At 41.3% G+C, this 25,000-nt stretch overlaps 1 protein-coding gene across 2 annotated transcripts in view; it reads right to left on the bottom strand.

Annotated features, from left to right (window-relative positions):
- LOC128691660 (segmentation protein Runt) overlaps window positions 1-16,436 on the bottom strand; it is a 113,489-nt gene extending 97,053 nt beyond the window's left edge. For both annotated transcript variants that reach the window (XM_053780506.2, XM_053780507.2), the window contains exon 1: window positions 14,741-16,436. In XM_053780506.2, coding sequence (XP_053636481.1) covers window positions 14,741-15,074 — 334 coding nt within the window. In that variant the 5' untranslated portion in view covers window positions 15,075-16,436. The remainder of the gene's footprint in view (window positions 1-14,740) is intronic.
- Between the last annotated feature and the right edge of the window lie 8,564 nt (window positions 16,437-25,000).

Raw genomic sequence — 25,000 nt, 5'->3', positions numbered from 1 at the left:
TTACGTCATGATCGTACTCGTCAAAGGCTTTTGCAAAGTCTGTGTATAGTACATCTGCATTCTGATTTTCTTCCAGTGCATCCAAGACCATATCATAGTGATCCAGTAGTTGTGAGAGGCAGGAGCGACCTGCCCTGAACCCATGTTGCCCTGGATTGTGCAGTTTTTGTGAATCCAAGTGGTTTGCAGTCGTGCTTCTTAGCACTCTTTCAAAGATTTTTATAATGTGGGACGTTAGAGCTATTGGTCTATAGTTCTTAGTTAATGCTTTGCTGCCACCTTTGTGGAGTGGGGCTATATCCGTTGTTTTAAGTGACTGTGGAATTTCACCCATGTCTAAGCTCCGTCTCCATAGTATACTTAGAGCACATGAAAGGGGTTTCTTGCAGTTCTTAGTGAACACAGAGTTCCACGAGTCTGGGCCTGAGGCTGAGTGCATAGGCATGTTGTCAATGGCTTTCTCAAAGTCTGTCGGAGTTAAGGCAATGTCGGAAATCTGGCATACATTGATGGAGTTTTGAGGCTCATTCATGAAAAAAATTATTTGGATTGTTGATCTTTAGACTGATTAGTGGCTCTCTAAACACAGAGTCGTATTAGGATTTCAGTATCTCACTCATTTCTTTGTTGTCATCTCTGCTGTTCTGTTTCTGTCGCCTGAGTGTGAAACATTGATGGTAGGTTAGTAGGTACTACCCTCCTACTGTAGGAGTGTGGAATATTGGTAGAGAGTAACCACCCAGGGATGTCTAGTAAATATCACAGTTCTAATAGATCTTAGGCATATAATAATTCACCCCAGTAGAGGGCTGGTCTGGGACCGAAGACCTTCCTGCAATTGCCAGAAAAGCCTGGTTGTGATGGCTATATGGACCTACAGGCCGCTAGTACGAACAGCCTAGTTCATCACGTGGTCAACAGGGAAGCCTAGCAGGGCTACGAGGATAGAAGAGCTCACGAAACCGGTCACAGGTAAAGCCCATAGGGCCGAGGTAGCAGATACACTTAGTAAACAGGATGAGGCTTAAGTGTTACTGTTGTTTCCTTCTTCTTGAGACCAAACGTAAACAAAAGATCCTTGTGCTAAATTTAACCAAATGTAACGAGAAGTGATGTCTTGTGTTTGCACCTGTAAGGCAGGATGTGATGTGATGCTAGAACGGCCAGGATAAATCACTAGGATATCTTGCTTGTTAGAACCGCTTAGATGTATTGGTAGGGCTACCTGAAGAATGTTGATAGGATGGATAGTGTTATGACTAGTAAAATTTAGGCATAGTTAAAGTGCTGAAGTAGGCCTACAGGTCCTTGCTGGTAGACAGGTTCTACTGGCCCCTGCTGGTAGGTGGGTTTACTAGTTCCTGCTTGTAGATAGGTTCTACTGGCCTCTGCTGGTAGACAGGTTCTACTGGCCCCTGCTGGCAGGTGGGCCTATTAACTCCTGCTGGTAAATAGGTTCTATTGGTCTACTGGCATTCGCTGGCAGGTTTTACTCACACTTTACAATTACTATCATTTAAACTAACCCCCAGTATGACAGAGAGACAATAGACTGTATTGCTGAGGACAGAAAATAACCACAATGCCCACCTATGCTGCATGCGGAAAGGTCTTGTTAGACCAAAACAATAAATCCTGGGTAGGTTAGGTTCGAGATTACTTTAGGAAGAACAAGTGTAAAAAGTCCCTATGTTATACAGCTCCCACCATTATTAGTAAGGCCTAATTTAAATTATGTAACGCAAATATGGTCTCCATATTACAAAAGTTATTAGTTTTGTGAAAAAAATGACAAAACTAATAACTAGTTTCACGAAACTTTCCTAAGAATATATAACACTGAACCTATTCTTTGAAAGACGTAGAATAAGGAGATGGTAACTGAGTTACACAGTTGGAAGATAAGTATCAATAACTAGGAAGTAATGAAGATATGTAACCAAGAAAGATCTCTTAACATTTGCTTCACGACTGATAAATTACGATTTAGGAAGGGTACGGGATGGTAATGACTTGTTAATGCCGTTTAAGGTTAGTAGTTTCATTGAAGTGATTACTTTGGGGAGTTTTAAGGGTGAGTTGACAGATATATGAGTGGGAGGATTAGTAACTCAGGATAACCCAAGAAAACCAGCTTAGTCTGGCTGATTTCCAGTGCAGTCCCTTTATCCTCTTTCCCAGGATGCCACCTATAGCAATTGCTAACACCTGGGTACCTACTTACTGCTGGGTGAACGGTGGTAGCTAACAGCTGTTCAAAGAATTGTGCCCAACGTTTCCACTTGTGGCTGGATCGAACCCAGGTCCATCGGATGTGAACCCAAGGAATGGTTGAGTGTAACTTTATACAGCTAAGTGTAAGCTATTTAGCTACTGCAATTACATTGGAAAACTTTAGATATATTCCCTTAGTGAGGGAAGAATGGTAGTCTACATCGACCTCCAGTTGAGGCCCTCTTCAGCAGAGAACTTCTTCATTCATAACCTTTCATGAGAATGTACTTTTGGTGTCCTTAATATAAGTATGATATGTTTTCTTCGAACAGGAATGATATTTAATAGAAGGCTACGATATGCTAATAGGACAGGATGCTACTAGGATTCTAGGATATTTTTGAGGACAAAGGATGTTACTTAGACGTCTAAAATAATCCAGGGCAACGTGGGTTCAGGGCAGGTCGCTCCTGCCTCTCACAACTACTGGATCACTATGATATGGCCTTGGATGCACTGGAATACAAACATAATGCAGATGTAATATACACAGACTTTGTAAAAGTCTCTGACAAGTACGATCATGGCGTAATAGCGCACAAAATATGTGCTAAAGGAATAACTGGGAAAGTGGGGAGATGGATCTTCCACTTTCTAACCAATCGAATGCAGAGTAGTGGTCGACAGAGTTAAATCGGAAGCTGCCATAGTGAAAAGCTCTGTTCCACAAGGCACAATACTCGGGTAGGATAATAGGATAGTTAGGATATGTTTCTAGTGCTGGTAGGATATTGGGATACCTAGGATCTCTGCCGACGGTGACACATTGATATTGGAACAGCGCTGACACCTCCTCTCCCTTAGTTCACAACTCCAGCATTGTTTTTCACACCCGACTATTTTATTGAGAGAGGATGAAGCGCGAAACCCGTTGGTCTCTCACAAGGGTTTATGGGAGGAACAGGAATGTGGCTACAATTCCATGGAACAAGAGCCCTTCACCAGCATCAAGGTTCTCAGCAGGAAGGGACTCCTGTGCTGCGATTTTCAGTGCACTTATAAATAATATATATATATATATATATATATATATATATATATATATATATATATATATATATATATATATATATATATGTATGTATATATGTATATATATATATATATATATATATATATATATATATATATATATATATGTATATATATATATATATATATATATATATATATATATAATGTCGTGGTGAATAGGTAAAACTTGCTATTTTGGCTATTTAAACAACGCAGTTCTTGCCGAATAAGGCAAGTGAAAGTTTGTGTATGCAAGTTTTGCAAAAATCACTCTGAACCTAACGAAAAAATATATATTTCATTGTGTCTGTTTATTATTAAATTATTCTAAACTTATCTAAAATATATTTAGATGGATTAGGGTAAATTAAATTTCGCTTGTTATAATAAGGTTAGGCAAGTTTTCTAAGGTTCTTTTGGTACAAATTTATTAATTTTTACATTAAAATAAATGAAAAAATATACCTATATTTAAACGTATAAGAGAAAATTTTAGAAAGAACTTAATTTTAAATGAGGTCTTGCTAATTGACCAATTTTACCTATTCGGCACGACATCTGAACCGGTATCTTTAAGTTTGTTCGGTTACGGTGGTGATGACCGAACTTCGGTAGGTGTTCGGATAAAATGGAAAGTTTAAAAGATATCTTAACACCATGTTAGGATCACCGAGTGAACACTATGCCTAGTGAACACTATGCCTAGTGAACACTATGCCTAGTGAACACTAGGCCTAGTGAACACTAGACCTAACGAAAACTGTCAAATGTAGACTTACATTTTCCTTAATTAAGAGAGCGAAATAAAAAACGATATATATATATATATATATATATATATATGTATATATATATATATATATATATATATATATATATATATATATATATATATATATATATATATATATATATATATATATATATATATATATATATATAGTGAGAGAGAGAGGAGAGAAAGAAAGAGAGAGAGAGAGAGAGAGGAGAGAGAGAGAGGAGAGAGAGAGAGAGAGAGAGAGAGAGAGAGAGAGAGAGAGAGAGAGAGAGAGAGAGAGAGAGTTAGAGAGAGAGAGAGCGAGAGAGAGAGAGAGAGAGAGAGAGAGAGAGCATAACAGAACTTCTTTGAAAAAGTTTTCTAAGTTTTCAAAGCAGTGTTGAAGATACTCTGGTGTTGTCCCTTGTGAGTAATTTATTGGAAAACTAATTTGCCTATTTGACCTAATATGAATCTGCTGTATAATTCTTACGCTGGTTTACGCAACTACAATAATAATAATAATAATAATAATAATAATAATAATAATAATAATAATAATAATATGGGGAAAATATAATGATTTTTTTTGCCTAAACTCTCAGTGGGAAAAAAAATCACTTTGCGATTTTTAAAAGAACTTTTTGACAATTTCTTAAGCGACAGATTTTGTTGTTGTTGTTGTGCTTAATTTTATTTTTTTTTAATTATATTTTATTATTATTCTTTATTGTTATTGTCTTCCTTTTACCTTATTACGTTATTTACGATAATTTTCTTTAAATATATTATCTGTCTCTGTCTGTCTGTCTCTCTCTAACTCTAACTCTAACTCTAACTCACTCTCTCTCTCTCTCTCTCTCTCTCTCTCTCTCTCTCTCTCTCTCTCTCTCTCTCTCTCTCTCTCTCTCTCTCTCTCTCTCTCTCTCTTTACACAGGGTTTGACAAGGTTAAGGATCCCTAGCTTTATTGACAAGCTATTTACAGGTTAAGGATTCCTAACTTTATTGGCAAGCTAAGAGCTGTTACCTACATCAGCTCATTTGAAAGCATTTTTATTGTTATGAGACATACAAGTACGGGACAGGATGAAGTTGGAGCCATCTGTGAGCCAGCATTTTCATTTGATCAACTGACTTTATCTCGTTGACATCATTATGCTGTACGAATGTGTTCCATACTCGAGTCATCCTGGGTATATATGATCTCAGATGGAGTGATGTTCTGGAGAAGGGTACAGCAAGAGTGAAGTTGCTGTTTTCTGCCCGTCTTGTGGCATAAAAGCTTGTTTCACGCTGCCCTCGTAGTGCATCCACGAAGTGGATCTCTCTCTCTCTATCTCTCTCTCTCTATCTCTCTCTCTCTCTCTCTCTCTCGCGCGCGCATATTACAAGACATAAACACACTCAAATTAGAAGAAAAACAGAAAAAAACATACTAGCTATCTAAATACATTAGAGACTATTGCACTTTGTCTAATGCACTGTCTATTATAATATTTCTAAATCACTCAGATATTGTAATACAGACAGTGTTTTAGAAACTACTTTAGAAACTGCTTTAGAAACTGGTTTAGAAACAGTGCTTTAGAAACAGTGCTTTAGAAACAGTGCTTTAGAAACTGCTTTAGAAACAGTGCTTTAGAAACAGTGCTTTAGAAACTGCTTTAGAAACAGTGCTTTAGAAACTGCTTTAGAAACAGTGTTTTAGAAACTGCTTTAGAAACAGTGCTTTAGAAACTGCTTTAGAAACAGTGTTTTAGAAACTGCTTTAGAAACAGTGCTTTAGAAACAGTGCTTTAGAAACTGCTTTAGAAACAGTGCTTTAGAAACTGCTTTAGAAACAGTGTTTTAGAAACTGCTTTAGAAACAGTGTTTTAGAAACTGCTTTAGAAACAGTGTTTTAGAAACTGCTTTAGAAACAGTGTTTTAGAAACTGCTTTAGAAACAGTGCTTTAGAAACAGTGTTTTAGAAACTTGTCATGTAGGGGGGTAATGATTTGAATAGGATATAAGTGGGGAATATGGGAGTAAGGGATTATGTAGGCAGGGGAGAGGCTGGCGACGTGGTAGGAGTGAGATGATTAGCGGAGGTAGGTAGGTAAGGACAGGTCAGTGGTGACTACCACGACACTCTCATTAACTCTACGCTACTCACTAACATATGCCTCACCCATTCTTCACTCATATATAAACATAATAAAATATAAGAAAAAGAATAAATGACGGGGACAGAGAATATTCCTATTCTACTCAAACACAGTTTATTATTAAGTCTTTGTACAATAATATATTTGGGAACAGGAGAACATTATTGTGGTTTAGATAAATGGGATGGTACACATAAGCAGTGAGACAGGGAAATACAATCAACTTGACGAAAATGAATATAACTTACAATATAGCACAGAGGACAGTTCACTACAGGAACTAAGCCACAGGTCCCAAGACCTATATAGCACGAGAAATGCGCCAAGCCAGTACTCTGCCCAATGCCTCCAACAGTCTCCTCCAGAGACTTCAGCAGCCTTCTCCCGAGCCCTGCACCCCAGCAGCAGCTCCACTCGAAGTCTCTGCTCAGGAGCTCTGCACCCCAGCAGCAGCTCCGCTCGAGTCTCCCTACTCAGCTCTTCCTTGGGCTTTTATGGTGGTCCAAGCACCCTCCACAACCACGTGTACGACCTGACGCCTAGGTCTGAGGCGTCAAGAACAAAAGACCTCAGACGTGGGGCGTGGCTACAGACGTTTGCCAAGGCAAGGTGTGACCATATAATTGGTTAAATTAGGTCTCCCCAGAGACCTCACAAGCCCAGCTGGACTACATCACATCCCCCTTTCTCCCCCAATTTAAAATATCTGAGAACTAGGACAATTTGTCCTAGTTATTAGACTATTTTAATCCTAATCCCTTAAATCTATTACAATACAAAGACAAAATTATACATAATACAATTATATTTCCCTCAACCTCCTCAACTACCACAAGGCAGCATAATCAGTACACCTGGCAGTTGGCCAGCATAATAGTCGCTTTCTGGTGCAAAGCCTCCTTACCCGTCATTTCTCCTTAAACCTAAATATCGGGCTCCAGTGCCTTCCCTACTTCTACTAGAAATGCACTAGCCAATGCTAGTCACCCTCGCACGTTAACCATTGGGCCAAACCTCTCTAGGCTTCTATGGCGTGGAAAACTGCTCCAACGGGTTGCATTCTTTCAAGTAACTGCAACTGGACCACTTCACGACCACCAAGGTCGCATTTTCGGCACACTTCACATGCACACTACAACATCTGAAAATCGAGACAGGGCAGGCATCGCAGCTAAGACCCTCCATTATCCTATGCCACTACTAGGATTCACTGGCCTCATAAAACAAGGCGGCCATAATCACTGGACCGTATTCAAGGTCACCTTATTTCACACAGGTAACACTAACACTTCTGGCAAGTCAAAGTAGGCTGGGGACATCTCACACTCTCAATTGTCTCTCATGGCTGGCAGGGCATCCCCGCATACCGGTCGTACAGGTCGACCAGCAAGGCAGGATACGCCTCCATACCGCCCTTGAAAGCAGGCTGGTCCCAGCAGCTGGAGTCCATCTCCGCGGCTCACGTCCTTCCACATCTCCGAGGATGGCAACTCCTTCAAAGTAGATTCTCCTGTCCTGGCACACCAGCCAGAATCCCTCACACACCACTGCAGCATCACCGCCATCTCCTCTTGAGCTAGGCAGCATCGCAGCATCACAGCACGGCCACAGCATATCCATCATCACAGCACGGCCGTATCACAGCAGCACATAGCACGGCCGTATCACAGCAGCACACAGCACGGCCACAGCATCGCAGCACGGCTACAGCATCGCAGCACGGTCCCAGCATCACAGCACGGCCGCAGCGTCTCAACATCACAGCACGGCCGCAGCATCTCAACATCACAGCAGCACACAGCACGGCCACAGCATTGCATCACGGCTACAGCATCTCAGCACGGCCACAGCATAGCAGCACGGCTACAGCATCTCAGCAGCATCACAGCAGCCGACATCAGCAGTAGCAGGCTATGGTCAGTTGCTCGAGGTGAGGTGAGGTCACTTCAGGTCATCAACAGCAGGTGCGGTCACCCATCCCTGGCAACTGCGGGTAACTGGCGGTCCGCAGGCAATGGTCACAGAGGCTGGGTGACGCAGACAGACACCCACTACACTGGATGACAGACCAGGCAGCAATACATCTACTGGGGCACATCAGCTGGGTGACTGGGCATATCAGCTGGGTGACTGGGCACATCAGGTGGACAGCAATCATAGGCAACTCTTCAATGGGTGACAGTTGTGGGTGAGTCTTCCAAGGTGGGCTGGGTGACTTCTCATTCCTCTGTAAATATTCAATTTCGGCCAGTAATTGCTTCCCCCAAAAGTCTCACCCAAACACTGATATTCTCCACCATTTATCTCAAACCAACAACCAACTCCACCAAATATAATAATACAACCAAACAATTATTCAGACCCACTGTCAAGAAAAGGTCAGTTAAGGTCACTAGGATTATAATATTATAATAACACAAAATCAAATGGTAGCAAATGGTAGCATAAGTATAACCGAGCAGTCAAAAATAAGGCACATGGGACTGGTTCCTACTATAAAAATAATAAGAACCACCACCGCTTAGACACCATGTCATGTAGGGGGGGTAATGATTGAATAGGATATAAGTGGGGAATATGGGAGTAAGGGATTATGTAGGCAGGGGAGAGGCTGGCGACGTGGTAGGAGTGAGATGATTAGCGGAGGTAGGTAGGTAAGGACAGGTCAGTGGTGACTACCACGACACTCTCATTAACTCTACGCTACTCACTAACATATGCCTCACCCATTCTTCACTCATATATAAACATAATAAAATATAAGAAAAAGAATAAATGACGGGGACAGAGAATATTCCTATTCTACTCAAACACAGTTTATTATTAAGTCTTTGTACAATAATATATTTGGGAACAGGAGAACATTATTATGGTTTAGATAAATGGGGTGGTACATATAAGCAGTGAGACAGGGAAATACAATCAACTTGACGAAAATGAATATAACTTACAATATAGCACAGAGGACAGTTCACTACAGGAACTAAGCCACAGGTCCCAAGACCTATATAGCACGAGAAATGCGCCAAGCCAGTACTCTGCCCAATGCCTCCAACAGTCTCCTCCAGAGACTTCAGCAGCCTTCTCCCGAGCCCTGCACCCCAGCAGCAGCTCCACTCGAAGTCTCTGCTCAGGAGCTCTGCACCCCAGCAGCAGCTCCGCTCGAGTCTCCCTACTCAGCTCTTCCTTGGGCTTTTATGGTGGTCCAAGCACCCTCCACAACCACGTGTACGACCTGACGCCTAGGTCTGAGGCGTCAAGAACAAAAGACCTCAGACGTGGGCGTGGCTACAGACGTTTGCCAAGGCAAGGTGTGACCATATAATTGGTTAAATTAGGTCTCCCCAGAGACCTCACAAGCCCAGCTGGACTACATCACAAACTGCTTTAGAAACAGTGCTTTAGAAACAGTGTTTTAGAAACTGCTTTAGAAACAGTGCTTTAGAAACAGTGTTTTAGAAACAGTGCTTTAGAAACAGTGCTTTAGAAACAGTGTTTTAGAAACTGCTTTAGAAACAGTGTTTTAGAAACTGCTTTAGAAACAGTGTTCTAGAAACTGCTTTAGAAACAGTGCTTTAGAAACTGCTTTAGAAACAGTGCTTTAGAAACTGCTTTAGAAACAGTGCTTTAGAAACTGCTTTAGAAACAGTGTTTTAGAAACTGCTTTAGAAACAGTGCTTTAGAAACTGCTTTAGAAAGAGTGCTTTAGAAACTGCTTTAGAAACAGTGCTTTAGAAACTGCTTTAGAAACAGTGCTCTAGAGAATGAATTCAAGACATTGAATTCGAAACACAAGAATGAAGTAACACCATAGCAGGCCTACTAGCCAATGCTAGGCAGGTTCAACTTACACCTACCCGCACACACACACACACACACACACACACACACACACACACACACACACACACACACACACACACACACACACACACACACACACACACACACACACACACACACAGAGGAGCTGATACTCGACCCCCATATACACGCATCAGTGAGTACACACATCAAGCGTCCATACAACAACTGTAATGGAACGAAGACCCGTCACCCTCCCTTCATACATAAGGGAAATTACCAACACACTCCCCTAGCTGTCTTCAAGAGAGAGAGAGAGAGAGAGTGAGTTTGATAAGTTTATCATGTTAATTCTTGATTAGCCAGGCTGTGGTGCATACGTTCTGCATGCAGCCAGAACCAACAACATGGTCGATCAGGCAAGCAACCAGAAAGCAGGCAGAGGAGGCGGCGAGCCCCGAAATCGTCGTCAGGTATCCTTGAGGTATTCTAGCCAGTATTAAGGTGAATAGTCTTACAGAGACCACGAAGCGCAGGGTTGCACGATGAGGCATTGCAGACCATCTTCCATTATTGTACCAACAATGATTATTCAGTTGACAGTGAACATTATTCAGTGAACATTATTCAGTGAACATTATTCAGTGAACATTATTCAGTGAACATTATTCAGTGAACAACAAACATTGTTCTGTTCACGTCAAACATTATTCACCTAACAATATATATATATATATATATATATATATATATGTGTGTGTGTGTGTGTGTGTGTGTGTGTGTGTGTGTGTGTGTGTGTGTGTGTGTGTGTGTGTGTGTGTGTGTGTGTGTGTGTGTGTGTCGTGCCTAATAAACCGAATTTTTAAATTAAACCGAAATGCTTTAAAAAATGATTTTTTTCTAAGTTTTCTTTTATGGATTAATAGAAATATTTTTCATTGAATAAGGAGCAATTTTTTATATTAAAATTGGCACCAAACCTAACTTATAATAGTAACCTAACCTAACCTAACTTAAAAACCTAACCTTGGCCTAATCTAACCTAGCTTATAAACCTAACCTAACTTATAAACCTAACCTGACCTAACCTTAACCTAACCTAACTTGTAAACCTAACCTAACCTTAACCTAACCTAACCCAACTTATAAACCTAACCTGACCTAACCTAACATAACTTATAAACCTAACCTGACCTAACCTAACATAACTTATAAACCTAACCTAAAATTAATCTAACTTAACTTATAAACTTCACCTCACCTATCCTAACTTATAAACCTAACCTAACCTTAACCTAACCTAACCTTAACCTAACCTAACTTATAAACCTAACCTAACTTATAAACCTAACCTAACCTAACTTAAAAACCTCACCTCACCTAACCTAACCTATAAACGTAACCTAACCTAACCTTAACCAAACCTAACTTATAAACCTAACGTAACCTAACTTATAAACCTAACCTAACCTTATTTATAAACCTCACCTCACCTAACCCAAATCTGCACAAAGAAATCACTCCCTACGAAAGTAAAAGACTGGGCAGGCGATGCAAAATGCCCCCAATTAAAAGTAGGGGCGCCATTGGTACACTAAGGGAAAACACCATAAGTGTCCGGGGCCCAAGACTGTTCAACAGCCTCCCATCAAGCATTAGGGGAATTGCCAAAAAACCCCTGGCTGCCTTCAAGAGAAAGCTGGACAGATACCTAAAGTCAGTGCCGGATCAGCCGGGCTGTGGCTCGTACGTAACAGCCTGGTTGATCAGGCCCTGATCCACCGGGAGGCCTGGTCATGGACCGGGCCGTGGAGGCGTTGATCCCCGGAATAACCTCCAGGTAACCAGGTAATCTAACTTATAAACCTAACCTAACCTAACTTACAAACATCATCTACCCTAACGTAATTTTTTGTTAGGCAAATTCTACTCAATATATCATAAATAAATTTAAATGTATTTAATATTACTAAAAATCAATGATTTATATTTTTCTCGCTACGTTCAGATTAAGTTTTGCAGATTTATTGTATAAAATCAATTTTAGCTCTGCTTATTTGGAAGAAAATAAGCCTACTTTTTAGGCCATACTCGCCAGTTAGGCCTATTCGGCACGATTTATGTATATTTATATATGTCGAGCTAAATAGGCAAACCCTGTTATTCTGGGTTGAATAGCAACGCTCTTCTTGCCGAATAAGGCAAGAGAAAATTTGTGTATGCAATAATTTCGCAAAAATCGTTCTGAACCTAACTAAAAAATATATTTCATTGTGTATATTTAGTATTAAATTATTGTAAACTTATCTAAAATATATTTAGTTGGATTAGGCTAACTTAAATTGCACTTGTTATAATAAGGTTCGGTAAATTTTCTAAGGATCTTTTGGTAGATTCCAGGTAGGTAGGTACAAAATTATTAATTTTTACATTAGCGTAAATGAACAAAAAATCTTTAAACGTATAAGTGAACGCTGTAAATCAGAGAAAAATATATATATATATATATATATATATATATATATATATATATATATATATATATATATATATATATATATATATATATATATATATATATATATATATATATATATATATATATATATATATATATATGCAATAAGATCACAGTAAACAGGTGATTTCAAAATATTCTTTCACAGTGGTTGTTTTGCATATATATATATATATGTATATATATATATATATATATATATATATACATATATATATATATATATATATATATACATATATACATATATACATATATATATACATATATACATATATATATATATATATATATATATATATATATATATATATATATAAATATAAATATATATATATATATATATATATATATATATATTTATATATATATATATTTATATATATCTATGTATATATATATATTTTATATATATCTATATATATATATATTTTTATATATATATATATATATATATATATATATATATATATATATATATATATATATATATATTTATACATATATATATCGTTCATGCAGACTCATCAGGAAGAAGAGTGTAAGAAGTAGCACTGGTTGTGAGTGAGAGGAGGGTAATATTCATAGCGGCGTCAGTGTGCCGACGCAAGCCTCCCTACATCCTCTGTAACCTGTCAATAGGTTTCCAAACTCCGGGTGACGGGATAACAGTCCCAGGCGCGGTCGGTAGGGACCAGACCAACTGCTGTGACACTCATGAATTGTGTAGTCTCCGATATTAGGTCAATGAGCGGTACTTTCTTAATGTTAACATGTTAGTCTCTTTAACAAGGCGCGTTTTGCTATATATATCTTTGATTACATTAAGAGGGATGTTAAACGCGTTGTCGCGACTCACAGGAATTTGCTTCTATGTTGTGACAAGAATTAGTATTATTAGATTTATAGGGAAGAGCAAGGGCCATACAGCCCCTAGAATATGGAAGTCCTGCAGGGGAGGGCAGCTGCAATTCTTTGAATCAAGAGCCCTGAAAGCATCAGGGACATTCCTCCCTTCAAAAGGTTGACAAGCGTTAGACCTGGAGGGGAGGAGAGGCCTGAGAGGTGGCCACCTGATGATGCGATGTTGTGGTAGCAGAGATGCTCGTTGTCTCTCTCCCGTGATCCCTGACAACCAACACTGTCGCCACCTGCTGGTCCTCACTCCTGCCATAAATCCACGTGGGCGACGACGACCCCGCCGCCGTACCTGACGGAGGCTCCTTCTGGGGAACCGTTCCAGTAGTTGACGGAGGGCCACTCAGAAGGGAAACCCGGCTGTTTTACTAGATGGTGTGAAAAGTCCCACCCATACCTGACGGAGGGTCCTTCAGGGCCACCCCAAACTCTTACCCCCCACATTTCAATGCTCTCTAGAATGATGGAAAACTTGATAATGCTCCAAGGTGGATCGAAACCTCTTCCAGTTTTCATTTCTGATTTGTGGGTTAGGTATTAACGAAAGGCATATTACACCATCAACTGTATGAAAATGAGACATGTGAAACTTTAGGAAACATAAATAATGATACGTTTCGCCCATCTATGGCTTCATCAATCCATTGCCATTGAATTAGTAAAGTCTCTGATGGGCGAAACGTGTCCGCATTAAATTTTCTTACAGCTACACATGTATTATTTATAAGTTTTCGGGTTTGTCGTGAATTGTTTGAACCTCGGATCTGTGTTCTTTCCTGAGAATTTGCTTTGAGCTAATAATCTCTTTACTGTTCAGTAATTAATATCATGATTTATTTACTCATAAATTCTCTAATCTTTCGTACCTACTTTATTGAAATCCATATTGAAGTCCCTTTGAGATTCTGTGTTCCGGGTTCTCAGCAGCACTCTGTGCGCTTTGCTGTTATCGAAGGTTTCAAGTCGAAATACCTTTGCTGGACCGGTTCATAATTAACCCCATAACTGGATATGAAACCCTGACGCCTTACCTACGGTTCAGGACGGCCGAAAAGACGTTTGGTTTTTATTTCAAGTTTGTGGGTTAGTTGTCAAGTCGTGGCGTCTCCCCGGAATGCAAGTTAAGTATCCATTTTTATATTAATATCGACCTAGTAACTACCATTCATATTCCGACCTTACTACGGTATTTTCATGATTGTTTTGGTAGTCCTTTTTATCATTTGTCAGTCGTTTCGGTTGGTTTAGATGACTAACCGAAATGGGTTATTTGATGATGCTATCTTCAACATTGTCCTGCACTTACCTCTGCCTGACCTACCGACGAAGCGGAGGTCGTTGAACTTGGCCACCTGGTTCTTCATGACGGCGGAGTTGTTGCGCAGCTCGCCGCAAAAGTTCTCGTCGTTTCCGGCCCTAATGGTGACGATGGTGCCATCTTTGACATCGTCCAGAGCCACCACTTTGAAGGACATGGGTAGCGATTTGTTTGATCTCCAGTGACTGGGCAGCGCCGTACACAGGATGTTAGGCGAGCCGGTCTTCATCAGTTCTCCAGGGTGTTCGCCCCCGCCGCTCATCCCACCCATGCCGCCCACCTCCGTCGCCATGTCCCCTGCGCTGCGCCACGCCACCGTCATCAGGGCGCGCGGGTCGGCGGCGCCTGCATGGGGAGCCACGGCGCCGGCGATGCAAGACCTACCTGGTCGCCACGCACTCCTTCCTGCACCTGTAATCACGCACACGTGTACACACCTCCGTATGACTCGACCGTCCCGCTGAAGCGGCGGCACGCGGCAGAAGCCTGCCCGATGCCCCTTGCTATGGCGGCAACGGCAGCAACGCAAGCACTACTGTTACTTTTGCTTGCCGCTTACATAATCGTGCGCCAGCGGTGGTATCTTGGGGTCTTGAAGATGATTAATGATCGCACTAATGTTCTCCACCAGGGGGATATATTTTTCCAGTATCAGAAGATTTCAATCAGTCGCACAAGGGAGTGTTCGCTGGCACCGAGGGCTGGCACCGTGGAGGCCACCTTACTAGTAGACAACACAACTCATTCAGTATTGTTTACTAGCATAAGGAGCTCCTAGCAAGTGTTTGGGCGGCCTTTACAGGCGTTCACGTGGCTGGCTGGACGCTTGTGAGTACAATTAGCGTATTTGTTCGGGTCTTAGCGGACCGTAAGATCAAGCCTCCCTCCACTCCTCCTGCTGAATGCTCCACACGGGTTTTGCGTTTCACACAAATAATAATAATCCTGAGGATGTATGCAGACAAGCTTCGACCAACAACCCGTCTTTACTCCAAGACTGAAGGAAGATGAGAAGACTTTATCCTTGGTATCATCAGCTCGAGCTGCTACTCTGGTGGTGAACCTCACAGCGTTGTACTGGTGGCGCTAGCTGGCTTGTGGTAATCTTGAGGTGGCAATGAAGAAGGAGGGGGTTTTGTGTAGGGGTTGGGGGTTGTGGTGGGGGTCTGGGGATTAGTGGTGAGGTGCGGACGAACTGGGAGTGTCACTCCACCTCCACTGTCACTCCTTGCGGCACTTCTCTCTCATGGGGCCGGGGGGGATGGTGGCGAATAATTTAACACTTACGAACAATTATTATCTTTATTACAAGAATGATCACAAATGTTTAGTCAAATTCTAGCACAATGATAACCGCAAAAAAAAAAAAATTACCGTCTCTTGATCAGAACACAACTTAAAAAAAAAAACTCCTCTGAGCACTCAAAAGTTATATGTCAATATCGGTAAATCTTGCACAAGTTTGTGTTTTCTGATAAGCGTAACACCACCAACACGCGACGGAACACTGCCCAAGAAAATGTTGGTTACGGAGCGGTTGCGTCGGGTTGTCGCGTAGGAGCCGTTGGGTTTGACGCAGCACTTTAAGAGGCCAGCAAGATGGTAAACAAGAGTGGACCACTGTATGAGTGTGAGGAGTGGCAGGTCCAGTGAGAGTGGCGGTCTGAGGATGACTGACTGGCTGGCTGACGGTCTGGGAGGTCTGGCCCGCCCAGGAGTACCCGCCTCCCGACGGCCAACCGCGCGGTGAACCCAAAACTCGTCCGAACACCTGCACAACCCCCGACACCTTATTTTAATTTTTTCCTTCCGTCCGCTCATCGAGTTCTCCTTCGCCTCCATCGCTAACCTCCGGTTGCCGTGCGATTTGGGGCCGTCGATGATGCTCACGTGGCGTGGTGTGATGGAGAATCCCTTACTCGGGGAATTAAAAATAGAAAAAAATGCATTTTTGTGTGTCGCCGACTTCGCACGCCGGCCCGGAGACGCGATTGACTCTATCATTACCAGTGGCGGCTCGGAGCTACCACTTCCACCCGGAGCGTCACCCACACAACCTCTCTGTCCCCTAAGAATGTATCTACTCTTTATTTCCCTAAAAAAAAATTACCTATTCGTGGAAGTGCCAAACCCCTACACACATAGGAGACCAAAGACACCTCCACACAGTCGTGGACGCCAAAGAGAGACTGTTATAGCAGTCTGTAGGTATTAATGTGTGAGATGAGGGATGCATAAAGTAGTATCTGGCATGTGTGTAAACCACGACTCGGCCAATCAGGTGACCGCTACACACCTCAAACTCCGCCCACCACACCAACCCAGGAAAAGAAAGACATTAAATATTTACAAGGATTTTTGACTTCACTCTTTGATTTCTGAATGGAAAATTGAGCTTGTAAGCGTTCCAAAAGCTTATATGAAGACTCCGTGTGTTCTTTTTCAGCTGAACCATTTCGTAGAGTAAATTAATAAGAATATTGGGGTTTATGTGTAGTGGGGAGGATTAGGAAGAGAGAGAGAAGATTGTTGAGTTCTGCCTTGAGTTTTGTACGTCGTTGTGTTACCCTAAACCTGACGTATATCATCACAATATCTATCACTGTGTGTGTGTGTGTGTGTGTGTGTGTGTGTGTGTGTGTACTCACCTATTTGTGGCTGCAGGTGTCAAGACATAGCTCCTGGACCCGCCTCTTCACTGATCGCTACTAGGTCCTCTCTCACCCTGCTTCATGAGCTGTATTGTACCTTGTCTTAAAACTATGTATGGTTCCTGCCTCCACTACATCGCTTGCCAGACTATTCCACTTCCTGACAACTCTATGACTAAAGAAATACTTTCTAACATCTCTTTGATTCATCTGTGTCTTCAACTTTCATTTGTGTATGTGTACATGTATATCTGTGTGTGCGTGTGTGTGTGTACTCACCTAGTTGAGGTTGCAGGGGTCGAGTCCTAGCTCCTGGTCCCGCCTCTTCACTGGTCGCTACTAGGTCACTCTCCCTGAACCGTGAGCTTTATCATACCTCTGTGTGTGTGTGTGTGTGTGTGTGTGTGTGTGTGTGTGTGTGTGTGTGTGTGTGTTTGTGTGTGTGTGTGAGTGTGTGTACTCACCTAGTTGAGGTTGCGGGGGTCGAATCCGAGCTCCTGTCCCGTGTGTGTGTGCGTGTGTGTATTTATGTGTTTATATATGTAGGGACGTACCACCTCTGGAACTATGCTGGGAACCCTCATCCTCTGAAAAAAGAATAAACTTACTTGAGGGAAAACCTCGAGGTTCTCTCCTGGAGCTGTTTGATTAGCAAGAACTCACTTAAAATTAAGTCCTTTCTAAAAATTTCTCTTATACGTTTAAAGATATATTTTTTTCATTAATGTTAATGTAATAATTAATAATTTTGCATCAAAAGAGTCTTAGAAAACTTACCTAACCTTATTATAACAAGAACAATTTATTTTAGCCTAACCCAACTAAATATATTTTAGATTTGTTTACAATAATTTAATACTAAATAAATACAGTGAAATATATTTTTTTCGTTAGGTTCAGAATGATTTTGGCGAAATTATTCCATACACAAATTTTCGCTTGTCCTATATGGCAAGATGAACGTTGCTATTTAAGCCAAGATCGCAAGTTTTGCCTATTCGGCACGACATATATAATATGTATATATGTATATATGTATATATATATTTATATATATATATATATATATATATATATATATATATATATATCTTTTGAAGGGTTTCTAGAGCTTTTCTACCCTGGTAGCCCGGCCCTGGACCAGGCTCGTCAGATTCTTGCTTGGTCAACCAGGCTGCTGCTACCGCGACCCTGTGGCCCACATCAGCATCACAACCTGGTTGATCAAGAAGTGCATGTCCGATTTTCTCTTGAAAATGTCTACACTTGCTTCAAGAGTGCTTCCGAATGATATCTTGTCGTAGTGTGTTAAATAGTCTGGAACCACGAATGTTGATACAATGTTCTTTTATTGTGTCCACGGCGCCCCTATGTTTCACTGGGCTTTTTACACCTTCACCCGTATCTCTCACTCTATTATGGAAATGTGAAGATTTGGGACCAGGCCCTCAAGTACCTTCCACGTATATTTTATCATCTCTCTCTCTCTCTCCCGCCTGCGAGTATAGATTCAGGACTTGAGGCTTTCTCAGTAATTCAAATGCTTTATTGGCTCTATGTGGGCTCTTAATGATCTCTAAATCTGTCAGCCCAACAAATCTGTTCCAGCTCTGATATCTCTCCTGCCCTGAAAGGAACCGTCAACATTGAACAACGCTCTAAGCGAGAGAACTCGAGTGATTTAACGAGTGTCACCATTGGCACTGCCTCCCTTGTTTTGGCAGTTATCATTATCCACCCCCTCATTTCCCTGGTGATATTTGCCTTACTGTGCTCTTTGAAAGGTTAACTGACATTATTACACGAGGATCTTTCAAATGTTCCCTTTTCTCCTTTTGGTTTTGTATACAATGCCTCTCTTGCAGTCTTCATTCTTTCCATAACTGTTTGCAGACTGCTTACATGGAGAGCATTCTGGGGAACACAACCACCAGAGGCCAGGTTTCTGACCAGTCTTCGTGGCAGACGGCCAGATCATTTAGGCTGTTAGTGCTAGCTTCACGCATTCACGTTGGGAAAACAACTTGTCTAATCAGAATTTTCTTAATCTTGTCACCTTCCCTGTTGAAGGCGAACCATAAGTAATTTCTCACATATACGAAGGATGGGTTATGAATAGCCTTGGTCCCATTATGTTTATTGAGTTGTCTCTTAGTGTGCTTAGTCCACCTATGATTTTTATTGTATTGTGTGTCATTTGACTCGCCTTCTTGTTTTGGTAGGACTTACTTCTTTATGCAAATTTGGAACGGATGCCTCCGGTATTTATAGTTGGTATATTATGATATACGTACTTCCGAAAGTACAGTGTAATTGACTTTTTAGGGAAGAATTTCGGACAAGATGGAGGCCTGGTCTGGGACTGACCCGCTGGGGCAGTGATTCCTTGAAACTGGCTCCAGGTAGACTCTAGATATGTATAGCATTAGGGATAAATGATCACACAGAAAGTAAACTAGAAGAGTACTGCATATTTCGGCCTAGCAGTGTGACCATCTTGAACACGTTATAACTTGTTAGTTTACTAAAGAGAGTCTCACTCGTGGATCGAAATATACAGTAATTTTCTTTTGTTTCATGTTCTTCACGTTTATTTCACTTTTATGTTCTGTTATTATTTGCATTGCTTTCTTTTGTAGTTTCTTTTATTGAGATGTTGATACACTTACTTGTATTGCTACACTTGTGTTGCTACACTTACTTGTGTTCCTACACTTGTATTGCTACACTCACTTGTGTTCCTACACTTGTATTGCTACACTCACTTGTGTTCCTACACTTGTATTGCTACACTTACTTGTGTTGCTACACTTGTATTGCTACACTCACTTGTGTTCCTACACTTGTATTGCTACACTTACTTGTGTTGCTACACTTGTATTGCTACACTCACTTGTGTTCCTACACTTGTATTGCTACACTTACTTGTGTTCCTACACTTGTATTGCTACACTCACTTGTGTTCCTACACTTGTATTGCTACACTCACTTGTGTTCCTACACTTGTATTGCTACACTTACTTGTGTTGCTACACTCACTTGTGTTCCTACACTTGTATTGCTACACTCACTTGTGTTCCTACACTTGTATTGCTACACTCACTTGTGTTCCTACACTTGTATTGCTACACTTACTTGTGTTGCTACACTCACTTGTGTTCCTACACTTGTAATGATACACTTACTTGTATTGCTACACGTACTTGTGTTCCTACACTTACCTGTATTGCTACACTTACTTGTGTTGCTACACTTACTTGTGTTGCTACACTTGTATTGCTACACTTACTTGTGTTGCTACACTTACTTGTGTTGCTACACTTACTTGTATTGCTACACTTACTTGTATTGCTACACTTACTTGTATTGCTACACTTACTTGTATTGCTACACTTACTTGTATTGCTACACTTGTATTGCTACACTTACTTGTATTGCTACACTTACTTGTATTGCTACACTTACTTGTATTGCTACACTTACTTGTATTGCTACACTTACTTGTGTTGCTACACTTGTATTGCTACACTTACTTGTGTTGCTACACTTACTTGTGTTGCTACACTTACTTGTATTGCTACACTTACTTGTGTTGCTACACTTGTATTGCTACACTTGTGTTGCTACACTTACTTGTATTGCTACACTTACTTGTATTGCTACACTTACTTGTGTTGCTACACTTACTTGTATTGGTACACTTACTTGTGTTGCTACACTTGTACTGCTACACTTACTTGTGTTGCTACACTTACTTGTGTTGCTACACTTACTTGTGTTGCTACACTTACTTGTGTTGCTACACGTACTTGTATTGCTACACTTAATTGTATTGCTACACTTACTTGTGTTGCTACACTTACTTGTGTTGCTACACGTACTTGTATTGCTACACTTAATTGTATTGCTACACTTACTTGTGTTGCTACACGTACTTGTATTGCTACACTTAATTGTATTGCTACACTTACTTGTGTTGCTACACTCACTTGTGTTGCTACCCATAATAATGTTGCTACATTTACCCACAACAGATGCTCTTGATATGTTCACTTCCCTCATAGGTATCACCACCACAACTATCACCACCACCACCACCACAACCACCACCACCACCACCACCACCATCACCACCACCAACCACCACCACCACCACCACCACCATCACCACAATTATTACCACCACCACCACCACCACCATCACACCCACAACCATCACCACCACCACCATCACCACAATTATCACCACCACCACCACCACCACCACACCACAACCATCACCACCACCACCACCACCATCACCACCACCAACCACCCACCACCACCACCACCACCATCACCACAATTATTAGAACCACCACCACCACCACCATCACACCCACAACCACCCCAACCCTCAACTTTACACCCCCTTCCCCCACTTCAAAATCTCTCGCAAGATCACCAGGACCTCAAAATAAAAGTAAGGAGCAAAATATAGAGTGGCAGCGACCCCTGTTGACCTCACACTGACCTTGACCTTGTAACAACTGTGACCAAACTTTGATCATTTGGCTCCAGCAAGTGTGCTAACTTTCCCTGAAATCGGTTCATTAGTTTTAGAGAGACGAGAAATGAATAGATTCCTGAACAAATCCACTGTGCATTCATGTGTGTGTGTGTTAGTTACCATTTTGTCCTAGGCACATGTCGATTAGACACTAGGCCTGTTGTGTGCGTGTGTGTAGGTGTGTGTGTCTAGGTGTAGGTGTGTGCGGGTGTGTGCAGGGGTGTGTAGGAATGTGTGTGTGTAGGTGTGTGTGTGTGTGTGTAGGTGTGTATGTGTGTAGGTGTGTGTGTGTAGATGTGTGTGTGTGTGTGTGTGTGTGTGTGTGTGTGTGTATGTGTGTGAATGTGTGTGTGTGTCTGTGTGTGTGTCTGTGTGTGTGTGTCTGTGTGTGTGTGTCTGTGTGTGTGTGTCTGTGTGTGTGTGTCTGTGTGTGTCTGTGTGTTTGTGTGTGTGTGTGTGTGTGTGTGTGTGTGTGTGTGTGTGTGTGTGTGTGTGTGTGTGTGTGTGTGTGTGTGTGTGTGTGTGTGTGTGTGTGTATGTGTGTGTGTGTGTGTGTGTATGTGTGTGTGTGTGTGTGTGTGTGTTTGTGTGTGTGTGTGTGTGTGTGTGTGTGTGTGTGTGTGTGTGTGTGTGTGTTTGTGTGATTGTGTGTGTGTGTGTGTGTACTTACCTCACCAAATTCACCTAATTGTGGTTGAAAGGGTCGAGACTGAGCTCCAGGCCCCGCCTCTTCACTGAGTGCTACTAGGTCCTCTCTCTCCCTGCTCCATGAGCTTTATCATACCTCATCTTAAAGCTACGTATGGTTCCTGCCTCCACTACATCACTTGCCAGGCTATTCCACTTCCTGACTACTCTGTGACTGAAGAAATACTTCCTAACATCCCTTTGACTCACCTGGGTCTTCAACTTCCAATGGTGACCCTTTGTTTCTGTGTCCCATCTTTGGAACATCCTGTCTCTGTCCACCTTGTCTATTCAACGCAGTATTTTGTAAGTATTTATCATGTCGTTATCATGTGTGTACTCACCTAGTTGAGGTTGCAGGGGTCGAGTCCAAGCTCCTGGCCCCGTGTGTGTGAGTGTGTGTGTACACACACATCGGCCATTTCCCATCAAGTCAGGGTGACCCGAAAAGGAAGAAACACTTGCATCATCATTCATTCCATCACTGCCTTGCCAGAGGCGTGTCTAAACTACAGTTAAAAATCTGCAGTATCAGAGTGTAGATACTCTGCTTCCCACCTCCAAGACTCAAGTCCGGCTAACTAGTTTCCCTGAATCCTTTCATAAATGTTACTTTGCTCACACTCCAACAGCACGTCAAGTCATAAAAACCATTCAGCTTCACTAGCTCATAGTACGCTCTCACACGCTTGCTGGAAGTCCAAGCCCCTCGCACACAAAACCTCTTTTACCCCTCTCCCTCCAACCTTTCTTAAGACGACCCCTACCCCGCCTGCGTTCCACTACAGATACATATGCCCCTCTAAGTCATTCTAGTTTGTTCCATCCTCTCTAAATGTCCAAACCACCTCAGCAACCCTTCCTTTGCCCTCTAGATAACATTTAGAAACCTTGCGTCGTTTCTAAAATTTTCTCTTATACATTTAATGATATATATATTTTTTCATTTATGTTAATGTAAAAATTAATAATTTTGTTTAAAAACAACCTTAGAAAACTTACCTAACCTTATTATAAGAAGCACAATTTAATTTAGCCTAATCCAAATAAATATATTTTAGAAAAGTTTATAATAATTTAATAAAAAACAAATACAATAAAATATATTTTTTTTCGTTAGGTTCAGAATGATTTTTGGGAAATTATTGCATACACAAATTTTAGCTTGTCTTATTCGGCAAGAAGAGCGTTGCTATTAACGCCAAAATCAAGGTTTTACCTGTTCGGCACGTGCAACACCTGGTTCTCTGTATTACTGAAGAACTGTCGCCAACGAGTGGCTAATTCAGGTGTTGCACGTGTTTTATTCGTAATGTTAAAAGGAGAGTAACAAATGGTATACTATGGGAGGCACAAGAACACGCGGCTTCATTGTACTCATCCAGATGAAATTCGTCTAGTTACAAGGCTCATGAGAAAACTTTTTCCGTGGCTCTTGTAAACATCTGAAAAAACAAAAGACAAGAGAATAATAAGGAAGCCCAGTCCATCCTGTCAACAATAGCACTTCACTGTTGTTAAGACAGTCAAACGGGCGATTATTTAACCAGCTTTAAACAGTGATTGTCTGACATAAATCTTCGTCCTGTGCTCGGTGGGTCGCTGTTGTCTGGTTGTGCGTCACAACATGGGAAAGTGGAGAAAAATTCTTCCTCCGTAAGCCATGCGTGTCATAATAGGTGATTAAAATGCCAGGAGCAAGGGGCTAGTAACCCCTTCTCCTGCATGCATGAATTACCAAATGTAAAAGGAAGGAGAATTTTTGTTTCCTCTTTTCGGGTCACCTGCCTCTGTGGGAAACGGCCAGCGTGTTAAAAAAAATATATATAATTTATTGGCGTTATGGTTTAACTACTTAATTTTTTATTGATGACAGTGTAACCTAACTTGAGCAAAAGTGTTAACACTAAGCTGAACCAATGTGACGTAGGGAGCACCAATATGTCAGCCCTACCACCCACGCCGTTCCTGATGTGGGTGAATGACCCATCACAGACAATTATATTGTATCTCATGAAATGCTGAACCCGTCATTCATCACAGGGGCGGTGGAGGCTCGAACCTTAGTCAACTTCTTGCGGCCCGGCCTCTGAGCAACCCGGTTGCCTGTAAACTTTCCAGAGGCAGCACATTATTTCACGTCGAGGCTTTCAGAATGTGTGAAACTGATGTGAAGCAAATGAATGGAAGATAATGATAATTAGATGATTTGGAAAAGCTGTAGAATCTTTTTCAACAAGTGGCTGTTGGAGTTCAACCCCTAACAAATTTTAAAGTTGTGAGGATGGGGAGAAAAAATTCGACCAGCGAACTACAAGAGTACGAACTTATAGAAAATAATATTTCATCTAAAGATCAAAG

This window comes from Cherax quadricarinatus, chromosome 26 (assembly GCF_038502225.1).
Source record: "Cherax quadricarinatus isolate ZL_2023a chromosome 26, ASM3850222v1, whole genome shotgun sequence".
Lineage (NCBI taxonomy): Eukaryota > Metazoa > Arthropoda > Malacostraca > Decapoda > Parastacidae > Cherax > Cherax quadricarinatus.
The sequence above is the reverse complement of the archived record's forward strand: the minus strand, read 5'-3'. Positions and strand labels throughout refer to the sequence as shown.